We start from the raw sequence: 13,053 nt of genomic DNA on the forward strand, positions 1-13,053 counted from the left end.
TTGTGTTTTTTTTCTTTTATAAAAGCAATCATGTTTGGGTTAAAAATTAGAAATTAGATAAGGAAAATAGTAATAAAACTTACCCATAATCCCACCCCTCACAGATAGCCACTGTTAACTTATTGATATATGTTGTACAGTCTTGTTTCCATACACATTTAATCCCCCTCACACATCTATGTAGGTTTTTACATAAATTGATTCACACTACAATAGCTGTTTTCATATTTCATAGCCTCTTATAGCTTCCATATCTGCAAATGTAGGTCCACATCATAATTTATTCTGGCTGCCTAATATTCCATTGCAAGTATGTATTTAACCATTTCTTTATTGCTGGGCATTTAAGCTACTTCTTGTTTTTTACTGCTTTATGTGCAGCAATTGTGACATCCAAGTTATGTCACTTCCTCTTTCAAACTGTCAGTCTCAATTCTCCCTCTTTCTCTCCACTTCCATATCTCCTACACTAACCAGACTTTATCACAACCTGCCTAAATTATTGCACTAGACTCCTGACTGATGTTCCTGCCTGTCTTGATTTGCCAGGGCTGCTGCAACACGATACACAGGCTTCGGCTTAAACAACAGAAATTTATTCTCTCATCTTGGAGGCCAGAAGTCTGAAATCAAGTGCTGGCCAGGCCTTGCTTCCTCTTAACAGGAAGAATCTGTTCCGTGCCCCTCCCCTGGCTTCTGGTGCATGGCTGGCAACCCCTGGCATCCATGGACTTGCGGTGGCCTAACTCAATCTCTGCCCGTGTCACACGGCTGTCTCTCAATCTGTCTCTGTCTCTTTCTCTGTGTCCAAATTCTTCCACTTTTAGCCAGTCATATTGGATTAGTACCCATTCTAATCACAGGCCTGGGACTAAGACTTCAACATGTCTTTTGGGGGGACACAATCTATAGCACTGCCTCTATTCTCTGAACCTTCCAGTCCATTTGGCACACAGAGCCCAGAATAATTTTCCTAAGTCCTGATATAATCTCTTACTCTTTTGATTAAAAACCTGCAATGAAAACCTCATACCCAGTGGATTCTGGCCATGACAGCTTCAGAATATTACATTGGAAGGGCTCAGGGAAGGCTGTGTGGTTGGAAGTGGGGATAAGGGCCTTCTTTTGAAGCTGTAGCCACATAGTAAGCCCCCTGCTTTTATTCAGGTCGTAGGTTCATTGTGGAAGCTTGCAGGTGCTAATGAACATTATGGGGTTAGCCCCCACCCCATGCCCACCTTCTTAGTGCTTCCTCTACTTTCTAGCATTAATGGCCTTCCTTGAAGCTTTGTCACACTACTGCACTGATCCCTCTTTTATCTGAAGCTCTGTAACTTTAGCTGTTTATCCATCCATTCTTTTTGTTCATTCATCCATTCATTCCATGAATATTTACTGATCAACTACATGTGAGCACTTTTATAGACTCTGGATATACAGCACAGGTTAAACAAAAACTCTGCCCTCGTGGGGCTTAATTCTAGTGGGGTAAGACTGTCTATTGATGGATTCTGTAAATGGTACTGTAAGTATATATTATATCACATGGAAATCAGTGCTAGAAAGAAAAATAAATCAGGAAAGAGAGATGGAAATGCCATGGGGGTGTGGGAATGTGGAAGGGGGTGGTCATTGCTGCTCAGTAAAGGTTTCTCGGGTGCTGTGATTTTTGAGCCTAGATACAAAGGATGCGATGGAGCACACTGTGCTGACGGTGGGGAAGAAAACATTGCAACCTTCCAGGAGCAGGTACATGTGTGGCATGTGTGAGGAAGAGCAAGGAGGCCATTGCAGCTGCAGCAGTGAACAAGGGGAGAGCAGAGACAAGGCCAGAGCACCATGGACAGAGACGCCCCTCAGCAGATCACGTAGGGCCTTACAGTCCTGTGTGAAGATTTTGGCTTTTACTCTTAGTGAAGGGAGAAGACACTGGAGGTTTTGTGCAGAGAGCGATGAGATCTGACTTAAGTTTTTAAAAGATCACTCAGAACAAAGGTCAGCAAACTACATCCTGAGGGCCGGCCACCTGTTTTGGTAAATAAAGTTTTATTGGAGCACAGCCATACTCATTTGGTTTCCTGTTGTCTATGACTGCTTTTGATAGCAGAGTTGAGTGGCTGCAACAGAGACAATATGGCCTAAAATATATACTATCTGGCCCTTTACAGAAAAGTTTGCCAGCCCCTGATCAGAAGAGAATTTAATAGCGCTGGATGGATGCAAAGAGACCAAATAGGAGATTTATTGCAATAATCCAGAGGATGAGAATGTGGGGACTTGAATCAAAATGATGGCCCTGATTGTTTTGAGAAGTGCTATATTCTGAGTATATTTAAAGTACAGCCAAAATAATTTGATATTGAGTACCTACTAAACACAAGGCACTATGCTAGGCTCTGTATAGCAGTGGTCTCCAGACTTCGGAATTTCACAGAGATGTTAAAAAATTTTAATAAATAAAAGAGGTTGGAGGGGACAGGTCCATCAGACAGTTCTTGGTACCAGGAAGTGGGATGCTGCTATTGCAAATATCTAAAAATATGGAAATGGCTTTGGCATTGGGTAATGTAGAGGTTGGAGGAATTGTAAGGTGCTTGATAGAAAAAGCCTAGGTGGCTTTGAAGAGACTATTGGTAGAGATACGAATGCTGAAAGTACTTCTGATGAAGCCTTGCAAGGAAATGATGAATATGTTATTAGAAACCTGGAGAAAAGGCGATCCTTGTTATAAAGTGGCAGAGAACTTGGCAAAATTTTGTCCTGATGTCAGATTAAAGGCAGAACTTGAAAGTGGCAAACTTGGATGTTTAGCTGAAGAGATTTCCAAGCTAAGTGTGCAAGGTACACCCTGGTTTCTCCTGGCAGCTTACCGTGAAATGAGAGAGGAAAGAAAGAAACTGAGAAATGAAGGAAACCAGCAATTAATAATTTGGAAAATTCTGAGCCTATCCGGATAGTGTGTTCAGAGATTAGGACCAGAAGTTGCTCTATCAGGGACCTCCCTGATCTTTTGGGAAATGAGTCCCCAGAGGACAAGGCTCCATGTGAGAGTTTAACTGAACTACCCTTTGCTAAAGAAGATGTAGATGAACATGGATCCAGTCAGCCATGGTTTGGACCTTGCTGGAATTGCATGCAAGGCCAATAGGGTTTTGCAAAATTTGTTTGAACTGAAGCAATGCCTGAAAGGGACAAAGAAGAGAGGAAGGAAGAACGGCTTCAAGAGCAGAACCATGGAAGCAAAGGTCTGGACAGAAAAGATCTTCTCTGGCCGAGAGGGTGGACAGGTCCACCTTGTGCTAGGATGAGGCAGGTCTTGCATCCCATTGTTCAAGGAGGGGTTTGCCACCCCAGAGATTGGAGATGGTGGGGCCTGTGCCCAGGTGTTCTTGGAGACATGGCTGCTGTGCAAGCATTTGGAAGGGGTGGGGCTGGTGCTCCATCAGGACCGGAAGACAAAACATTGATCCATAGATGACTCTCAGACCTTGAAATTGAATGAGGTTTTCCCTACTGGGTTTCACACGTGTTTGGGACCCACGATCCCTGTTTTCCTTTCAATTTCTCCCTTTGGGAATGGGAATATTTATCCTATGCCTGTCCCTCCATTGTATATTGGAAACAGTTGACTAGTTTTTAGGTTTCATAGGACCACAGACAGGAATTTTACCCCAGGTTTGGACCACACCCGTAACTGATTTTGATGAGGCTTTGCTTAGCATTGTTCTAAAATGGCTTAAAAGTTTCAGGATATTGTGATGGAATGAATGTGTTTTGCATCTGGGAAGAATATATATTTTGGGGTCCAGAGGACAGATGGTGGTAAACTAAATTGTGTACCCCATTTTGAACATATTCTTGGTCTTGGTCCATATTCTAGGGGTGTGGATCCATTGTAAATAAGATCTCTTCAGTTAAGGTGTGGCCAACTGAATGAGGTTGGGCTTTAATCCACATTACTGGAGTCCTTTATAAACAGAATGAAAATTCTGACAGAGAGAGAAAGCCATAGAAGTGGAAGTCAACAGAACCTGGAAGAAAAAGGGAAAAACACTGCTATGTGCATTGCCATTTGACCAAAAACCCAAGGACCAAGGATTGCTGGCAGCCAGCCCCAGATGGCCACAGTCTTCTGGAAGAAAGTATTGCTTTGTCGACACCTCAATTTTGGACTTCTCCTAGCCTCAAAACTGTGAGCCAATAAATTCTCATTGTTTAAGCCAGCCTATTGTATGGTATTGGTTTTAGCAGCTTGGGAACTAACATAGGACTAATATACTTTTCCAAATTTTATTTTACTGAATAAGACTCCTGAAGAAAACTATCTGCCATCTGCTATCACCATCCTTTCCTAAATGGAAGGATAGTTTAATACCAAAAAAAAAAGGAGGAAAAGCAATCTGAGATTAAGGAATATACATTATGGAAAATTAACGACATGATCCTTGTGATTACAGACATTCCTTTGGGAAAGACTGCTGTTGGTACAGTAAAATAAACAATAATGGATCATGCCCTAAAGGAAATTAAAAACTGTATACATTCCTAAGGCCAGGTCCAGTAAAGAAAAAGATATGCAAATTAAACATAAACCCCAGAGTAGAAACTGGTCAGTACCTTACAAGGGAAGTTTAGCATAGAGCTCACTTCCAGCATGGAAGGGAATCCAGAATGGCTTCACAGAAAAAGTAACATTTGAACTGGGCCTAGAAGAGTGGTGAGGAAGATTTTGAAGTGAGGCAATGAAGACGTAACAAGTCAGAAACACCACAGAGGCAGGAAAGAGTTGGGTGGAAGGGAAATCACTTAGCAAGAGCTTTTCCCCTTTCTTTTAAAGGGGGGGCAAGAACAATTTTCAAGAACTGGTTCTAGAAACTCTTCAGAGCCTCCTTTCTCATGTCAACTGTACAGTTAATATGGCAGAGAGAAAACTAAGGAATGAGACATAAGTAGACTCCTTCCTACTGTGTATCTCAAGACATAATATTCTCAAACAGGAAGGAAAGATTTTAGTTCCTTCAAGACCAGGAAAATTAAGATTTCAACTGGGATGATTAAGAACTCTTAGTCTGTAATCTAGAGGACTTAATGAGAGCAGGTCTTGGGAAAACACCATCCTTATGTCTCTGAGAAGTAGCGTGTACTATCAGTGGTATGTGGGCTTTGGGCCCTGTCATAGTAGCTTGGTGAGGTGGGCAAGGTACCTACCTCTGATTCCTAGTGCCCCCACCCAAAGCTAACAAGGCCTACTTTACAGGTTTTCTGTGAAAATTAGCAATAACAAACAAAGTGCCTAATACAGGCTTGGGGTTCAATAAATGGTCCTCACTATTATCTGTGGCCAGAAATTTATTTTTTTTAAATTCAGTTTTATTGAGATATATTCACATACCATACAGTCATCCATGGTCTACAATCAACTGTTCACAGTACCATCATATAGTTGTGCATTCATCACTCCAATCTATTTTTGTACATTTTCCTTATATCAGAAAAAATCAGAATAAGATAAAAAATAAAAATAAAAAAGAACACCCAAATCATCTCCCCCATCCCACCCTATTTTTCATTTAGGTTTTGTCCCCATTTATCTACTCATCCCATCCATACACTGGATAAAAGGAGTGCAATCCACAGGGTTTTCACGATCACACTGTCACCCCTCGTAATCTGCATTGTTATACAATCGTCTCCAAGAGTCAAGGCTACTGGGCTGGAGTTTGGTAGTTTCAGGTATTTACTTCTAGCTATTCCAATACATTAAAACCTAAAAAGTGTTGTCTATATGGTGCGTAAGAATGCCCACCAAGAGTGACCTCTCGACTCCGTTTGAAATCTCTCAGCCACTGAAGCTTTATTTTGTTTCATTTCACATCCCCCTTTTGGTCAAGAAGATGTTCTCAGTATAACAATGTGGGGTCCAGATTCATTCCCAGGAGTCATATCCTGCGTTGCCAGGGAGATTTACACCCCTGGGGGTCAGGTACCACCTATGGGGGAGGGCAGTGAGATCACCGCCAAGGTGGCTTAGTTAGAGAGAGAGGGTGTGGCCGGAATTTTTGTAGCATTTTTCATTGCAGTTTGTCAGGTAGGGACCCAGGAATTACGGGGAAAGACGCCAGGGAGACACAAGATTTTCTTTTATTCCTTACAGAAAAGGGAAAAAAGAAGTCCCATTCCAAGATTGGGAATGAGTGGCATTTCCAAGCTTTCCCCATCTTTCATCTCCCTGCATGTGTGTTTCTCACGCTCGCAGTGGAACCCGAAGTCAAGTACGTTGGGAACATGCATGGCGATGAGGTGCTGGGGCGCGAGTTGCTGCTGCAGCTGTCAGAGTTCCTGTGCGAGGAGTTCCGGAACGGGAACCGGCGCGTCGCCCAGCTCATCCACGACACGCGCATCCACATCTTGCCGTCCATGAACCCCGACGGCTACGAGGCGGCGGCCGCCCAGGTACTGTGGAAAGAGGAAAGCCCTCTTAGGAAGTAAAGTAAAAGCCAGTAAACGATGTGCCCTATCTGCTCAACTGTAAACGCCACTCAAAAATAAAAGATAAAACAGCCTAGTACTATTTAATAGAGAAAAACAAACAGAAATATAATACAGTATGAAGACGTGGGTTCAGCTCTGTTGCACCCTAGCTAAAGAATGTGGGCTCTCTCTGAGCTTCAGTTCCCTTGACACCTTTCCAGATGACCACACGGTTTTATTGTCATGACTTGTAAACTGGGAAATACTAATCAGGTGAATATTGCAAAATATAGCTCATTCACTCCAAAAATACCCTTCTCCCTCCCACACTACACTTCCATTCGCATTTGGGAGAAAATACCAGGGAGAGCAAGCTTTTCCCAGAATTAGGGGTGAGGATTAATTCTAGATTCTTCATACTTTATTATATTTCTGTAGGATTTTTTCTTCTACTAGTACAATACTCAGCCATTCAATTTTTTATTTTTGAGTTACAGTGGGAGAGAAAAGGGGAAATGTCTATGGACTTTTACTCTCCTAAGATAAAATTCAAAATGTCACTGTGCCTAACTTTAAATCAGTGGTTCTGTTTTGTGGCTGTGCATCAAAATCACAGATGATTTGTGTAATTCAGATTCCCAGGTCCTGCCCCAGACCTACTGGATTAGAATTTCCAAGGGTGAGGGAGACGTCTTTTTTACACAATGAACATGTTCCTTTTAAAGCTGTGTTCAAACATTTTTATTTGGGGGAGAGAGGAGGGAGTAAATTAAAGTATGTTTTAAACTATTTGAGAATAGGTCTGGGGGTAGGTAGAGGCAGGGAGGGAAATGGAGCCAAGACATTGAACCAAACACAAGCACTTGTCTTCCTCAGTCTTACAACTTCCTGCTGAAATGACTCAACAATTGGGTAAAAAAAAAAAAAAAAAAAAAAGAAAGAAAGAAAGAAAAAAGAAAAAAAGAAAAGAAGAAAAAGAAAACTTTGTCCCACCACCAGAAATTAGAGAGGAGCCCACTAACATGCCTCAAGACAAGAGTCTTCAAATTGCAAGCAAATTTGAAAGCGGAAAACACCAGCTGGTTATTCACCTCTATTAGTCCTTCCCTGTTTGCTGTGCAGAAACTGGAGAACTATCTCAGTCCTGCCCACATTCTTTGTCCGAGGTGGGAGTGGGAAGAAGTGGGGAAAACCCCTGCCAGCCCTCCAAAACCTAGAACCAACTCTGGGGAGCCAGCCATCTATGCTCATTTGCTGCGCTCTTGTTCAGAGAGAGCAGATCTTGACCCGAAACCCAAGAGAAGGCTCATCAGGTTCCCGGACTCCCAGAGTACCTGCTATACCTATAGGAGACCTGTCTGCATGGCTATACAGGAAAAGACCTGTGCAGCCTCCAAACATAAAGCCGCCTGTGGTAGGCCCCCTGAAGAGGTCCGTGCCCTAATCCCAGGTATCTGTGAATCTGTTACCTTATATGGGAAGGGAAATTAACATTGCAGCTGGAATTAAGGTTCCTAATTGGCCTTAAAATAAAGTGATTATTCTGGATTATCAGAGTGGGCCCAATATAATCAATCACAAGGGTCCTTTAAATGCAGAAGAGGGAAGCAGAACTTCAGAGTCAGAAAATTTGAAGAGCTGTTCTGTTGGCTTTGAAGACAGAGGAAGGGAGTTATGAGCCAAGGATTGCCTCTAAAAGCTGGGAAAGGCTAAAGCCTCTGTAAGGAACCTCACACCACTGACATGCAACACCTTGATTTTAGCCCAGTGAGACCCATTTTGGGCTTCTGACCTCCACAACTCTTTAGATAATAAATTTGTACTGCTTTAAATCACTCGGTATGTCATAATTTGTTACAGCAGCAATAAGGAACTAATACACCACCAAACCTGCTTCTGGGAACCTTCTGTTTGGGGAATCCTCTACCTGCCAGCCTAACTAGTGACCAGACACCTGAGGAGAGGGGTGGCGCAACAGATGAAGTCCACGGCTGTTAATACTGATTGTTGAGAGCTATGTTGATTCTGACCAGCAAGCAGTGAAAACCCCTGGAAGCATAAGGAAAATCAGTTTTCCATAGAAGAGTATACAAAACTGAAAAGTAGTGGATGTAGGAAACTTAAGAGAACTGTAAAGATATATTATAGTCTCAGTGAGATCCAAGAGTAAAATAGGAGCAGGATGCCATGACAAAGGAGAAATCTGAGAACAACAAAGGTTTCTTAGAAAAATATGAAAGTGGTAGTACATCTGTGAGTTTTTAGCTGCCCAGCATTGATCCATTCACCCTACTTCTAGGAACAGCCACCAGTTGGTGTCCATCCTCTCAGCCTTGGGGGTTCCAATGGACACTATTCCCTACTCCATTGCCACAACAAAACATAAAATGGAATTTTTATTATGAAAGGATCTTTGAACATATCTCTATTCTATCACTTTGTGTTATTTTAATTATTTATGAATTATCTATCTCCCTATATTTATGAGAATTCCCAGGAGGCTAAAATGATGCCTCATTTGTCTCATTCCCCAATGTCAATCAGAGGTCTTTGAATAGCGAAGGACGTAAATAAATGTTGGTTGACTAGATGGATGAATAAATGAGTGAATAAATACATGAGAAAACAAATGATAAAATTTGAAGTGTTAGCAAGAAATTAAGGGGTCCAGGAAATAGATATTGCTCAGAAGAAAGCTAAGTAAAGACCTAAAATTAAATATGGGGGATACATGTGGTACAGCCACTTTGGTAAACAGTTTTGCAGTTTCTTGAAAAGTTAAAAATAGAGTTACCATGTGACCCAGAAGTTCCACTTCTAGGTATAAATCCAAGAGAAATTAAAATGCATCCATACAAAGACTTGTACGTGAATGTTCATAGAAGCATTTTTCATGATAGCCAAAAGTGGAAACAATCCCAATGTCCTTTTGCCTTTTGCAAAATGTGGTAAATCCATAAAATGGATCTGTTCAGCCATAAAAAGGAATGAAGTACTGATATGTACTACAACATGGAAGAACCTCAAAAACACCAGGCTCAGTGAAAGAAGCCAGACACAAAGTAACACATATTGTATGATTCCATTTAAATGAAATGTCCAGAAAGGGAAAATCTATAGAGACAGAAAATAGATTAGTGATTTCCTAGGGCTGGGGTGAGAATGAGAAGGGACTGTAAACTGTAAACAAGGTTTCTTTTAAGGTGATGGAAATGTTCTAAAATTAGGTTGTGATAGTTGCATAACTCTGTAAATACACTAAAATCCATTAAATTGTACACTTAAAAGGGGTTTATTTATGGTATGTAAATTGTATCACTAAAGCTGCTTTTTAAAAATAATAATGGTAAGGGTTCCCATTTCCTGAAAAGCCCTGCTTTTGTTAGAGCTTCTCCTGGGGCCTCTACCTCTGGCACATGGTCTACCCTGGGAAACCTGAACCATGCCACTGGGAACTGGGATAAATTGAAGAAAATGCTACATCATTTTATTGATTACGCTAATGTCTAAAGAAAAAAATATTCTTCAAATATGGAATCCAGTCTGAAACCTTCATTTTTTAAAGGCAATTTTATTGAGATATATTCACACACCAGATAACCCATCCAAATTATACAATCAGTGGCTCAGAGTATCATCACATAGTTGTGCATTCATCGCCTTGATCAATTTTAGAACATTTTCATTACTCCAGAAAAAGAAAGAAAAAGAAAAAAGAAAACCCAAAACATTCCATATTCCTTATCCCTCCCTATTATTGACCCCTAGTATTGTTGATGAAAGAATATTAAGATAATACTGTGAAACCTTCATTTTAGTATCTTTAATTTCCCCCTAGGGCCCGGATTATTCTGGGTATCTGGTTGGCAGGAACAATGCAAATGGTGTGGACCTGAACCGCAACTTCCCTGATCTTAACACCTACGCCTACTACAATGAGAAGTATGGCGGCCCCAATCACCACTTGCCCCTTCCAGACAACTGGAAAAGTCAGGTATGAGATGAGATTTGCATACAGATTTGCATATTGGCATCTAGAATTCCTTTTAGCAATCTTCACATCAACTAAGTAGCAACTAAGAATTAAGCACCAACTCGACTCTGTATTAATCTATCCAGAGCAATAACTGCATCTTATGCCTCTCTGTATTTATTCCCCCCCTCCCCCCGCCCCAGCCTAGAGTCCTCCACGGAGCACATGCTCACTAAATGTTTGATGTGAGTGAGCATGTCAGCAAAGGTGAAAGCGGTATTGGATAGTTGCACAGTACTTTATAATTTACAAAGTTCTTTCATAGCTGGTATTTCAGTTAGTCATCATGACACTGTGGAGAATGCCACAAGCTTTGTCAGCCATCCCTGCTTTATATATCTGTTCTAGTTTGCTAATGCTGCCGGAATGCAAAACACCAGAGATGGATTGGCTTTTATAAAAGAGGGTTTATTTGGTTACACAGTTACAGTCTTAAGGCCATAAAGTGTCCAAGGTAACACATCAGCAATCAGGTACCTTCACTGGAGGATGGCCATGGTGTCCGAAAAACCTCTGTTAGCTGGGAAGGCACGTGGCTGGCATCTGCTCCAAAGTTCCGGTTTCAAAATGGCTTTCTCCCAGGACATTCCTCTCTAGGCTACAGTTCCTCAAAAATGTCACTCTTAGTTTCACTTGGGGTATTTGTCCTCTCTTAGCTTCTCCAGAGCAAGAGTCTGCTTTCAACGGCCGTCTTCAAACTGTCTCTCATCTGCAGCTCCTGTGCTTTCTTCAAAATGTCCCTCTTGGCTGTAGCAAGCTTGCTCCTTCTGTCTGAGCTTATATAGTGCTCCAGTAATTTAATTCAGACCCACTCTGAATGGGTGGGGCAACACTTCCATGGAAATTATCCAATCAGAGTCATCACCCACAGCTGGGTGGGGCACATCTCCATGGAAACACTCAAAGAATTACAATCTAATTAACACTGATAGGTCGGCCCACACAAGATTACATCAAAGATAATGGCATTTGGGGAGACACAATACATTCAAACTGGCACAACATCTTACAATTATAAAAGAAAATAATTTAGATTTACATAGCTAGCAGCTAATGGAATCAGGATTAAAACCCAGGTCTTCCTATTCCTAATCGAACACTCTTTCTACTCTACTGTCCAAAGAGAATTCTAGCTTTTAAAGAGAAGTCTCTCTTACATGTGATGAACTGAATGCTCATCACCAATTAGTTATAAAAAGAGGTTTCAAATGTCTAATCCCTAAAGATTTTCCTCTTCCCTTTCTGTATGATCCTTGACGACCAGACCGTCCCTCCTTTCCCTTACTGTCTGAATCAAAGGTTCCCCAATATGTCAAAAGGGTTGAGAATCGAGAGCACATCCTGCCCGAAGGCCAGAGTGAACCCGTTAGGTGCTCCCTGGCCTCACTCTCCAGGAGGCCTGTAATGCTACCCTCAGGTGAGTGAATGGCTGCACCCCCCTGGGGTTGACTACTGTCATCCTTGAAGCATCCCTACCACCCCTGTTCTCTTCACTGTGTGGGATAACTCTAAACATTCTATTTGTGGATATCAAAACTCAAAGTCTGGGGGGAGAAAAGTAAAGCAGGGATAAGCCCTTATATTAGGAGTTTTCTATATGGAATATTCTCAGATTTTTTCCCCTTGAAAATGAAGCAAAATCATACCATGTTTAGGTTTCAGATAGCAAATATGCCCTTGGTTCAAAGTTAATGATAAATCAGAAATAACTTGGTACTAGTTAGAATAATCCAGCCAGAAGAATTGTTTTATTAAACTTGTCTTTCTAAAATAAGGCAATTTGTCAAATTATGATTATACTCCCATTCACTCCTCTGTCTGGATCTCAGAAGGCAAAATGACAATGAGAAGTAAATCTCTCTTGTTCCTGATGAGAGAAACCGGTAAGGGACTGGCTTTGTTATGATGGATAGAGACTTAGAGGAGTGTTTCACAGACAAGGTCTGGTGTCCTTGGTATTATATCCCTTCTGATTGAAAGAGACTTGTGCCGGTTTGGATGTATTATGTCCCCCAAAACGCCATGTTCTTTGATGCAATCTTGTGGGGGCAGACGTATTAATGTTAAGTTGGAATCCTTTGATTGAGTGTTTCCATGGAGATGTGACTCAATCACTGAGGGCGAGACCTGTGATTGGATAATTTCCATGGAGGTGTTACCCCACCCATTCAAGGTGGGTCTTAATTGAATCACTGGAGTCCTATAAAAGTGTTCACAGATAAAGGAGGTGCTGCAGCCAAGAGAGACACTTTGAAGAACACACAGGAGCTGAGAGTGGAGCTGGAACACAACCTGGGATCAGTAGACACAAACCACGTGCATTCCCAGCTATCAGGTTTTCCGGATGCCATTGGACTTCCTTTAGTGAAGGGACACTTGTGTTGATGCCTTGATTTGGACATTTTCATGGCCTTCAGACTGTAACTTTGTAACCAAATAACTCCCCTTTATAAAAGTCAATCCATTTCTGGTAGTTTGCGTAACGACAACATTAGCAAACCAGAACAAGACTTAACCAGTCTCCCTTGGGATGTGTTTTGGCTTCCTAA

At 41.6% G+C, this 13,053-nt stretch overlaps 1 protein-coding gene across 2 annotated transcripts in view; it reads left to right on the forward strand.

Moving 5' to 3' along the window:
- Positions 1–13,053, forward strand: part of CPN1 (carboxypeptidase N subunit 1) — a 28,190-nt gene that overhangs the window by 895 nt on the left and 14,242 nt on the right. The window contains exons 1-3 of one of the 2 annotated variants that reach the window (XM_037804719.1): positions 4,177–4,192; positions 6,257–6,453; positions 10,310–10,465. In XM_037804719.1, coding sequence (XP_037660647.1) covers positions 6,286–6,453; positions 10,310–10,465 — 324 coding nt within the window. In that variant the 5' untranslated portion in view covers positions 4,177–4,192; positions 6,257–6,285. Of the gene's footprint in view, positions 1–4,176; positions 4,193–6,256; positions 6,454–10,309; positions 10,466–13,053 lie in introns of those variants that run through there. The other variant, XM_037804718.1, reaches the window with a different exon arrangement.

Source organism: Choloepus didactylus, chromosome 15, assembly GCF_015220235.1.
Source record: "Choloepus didactylus isolate mChoDid1 chromosome 15, mChoDid1.pri, whole genome shotgun sequence".
Lineage (NCBI taxonomy): Eukaryota > Metazoa > Chordata > Mammalia > Pilosa > Megalonychidae > Choloepus > Choloepus didactylus.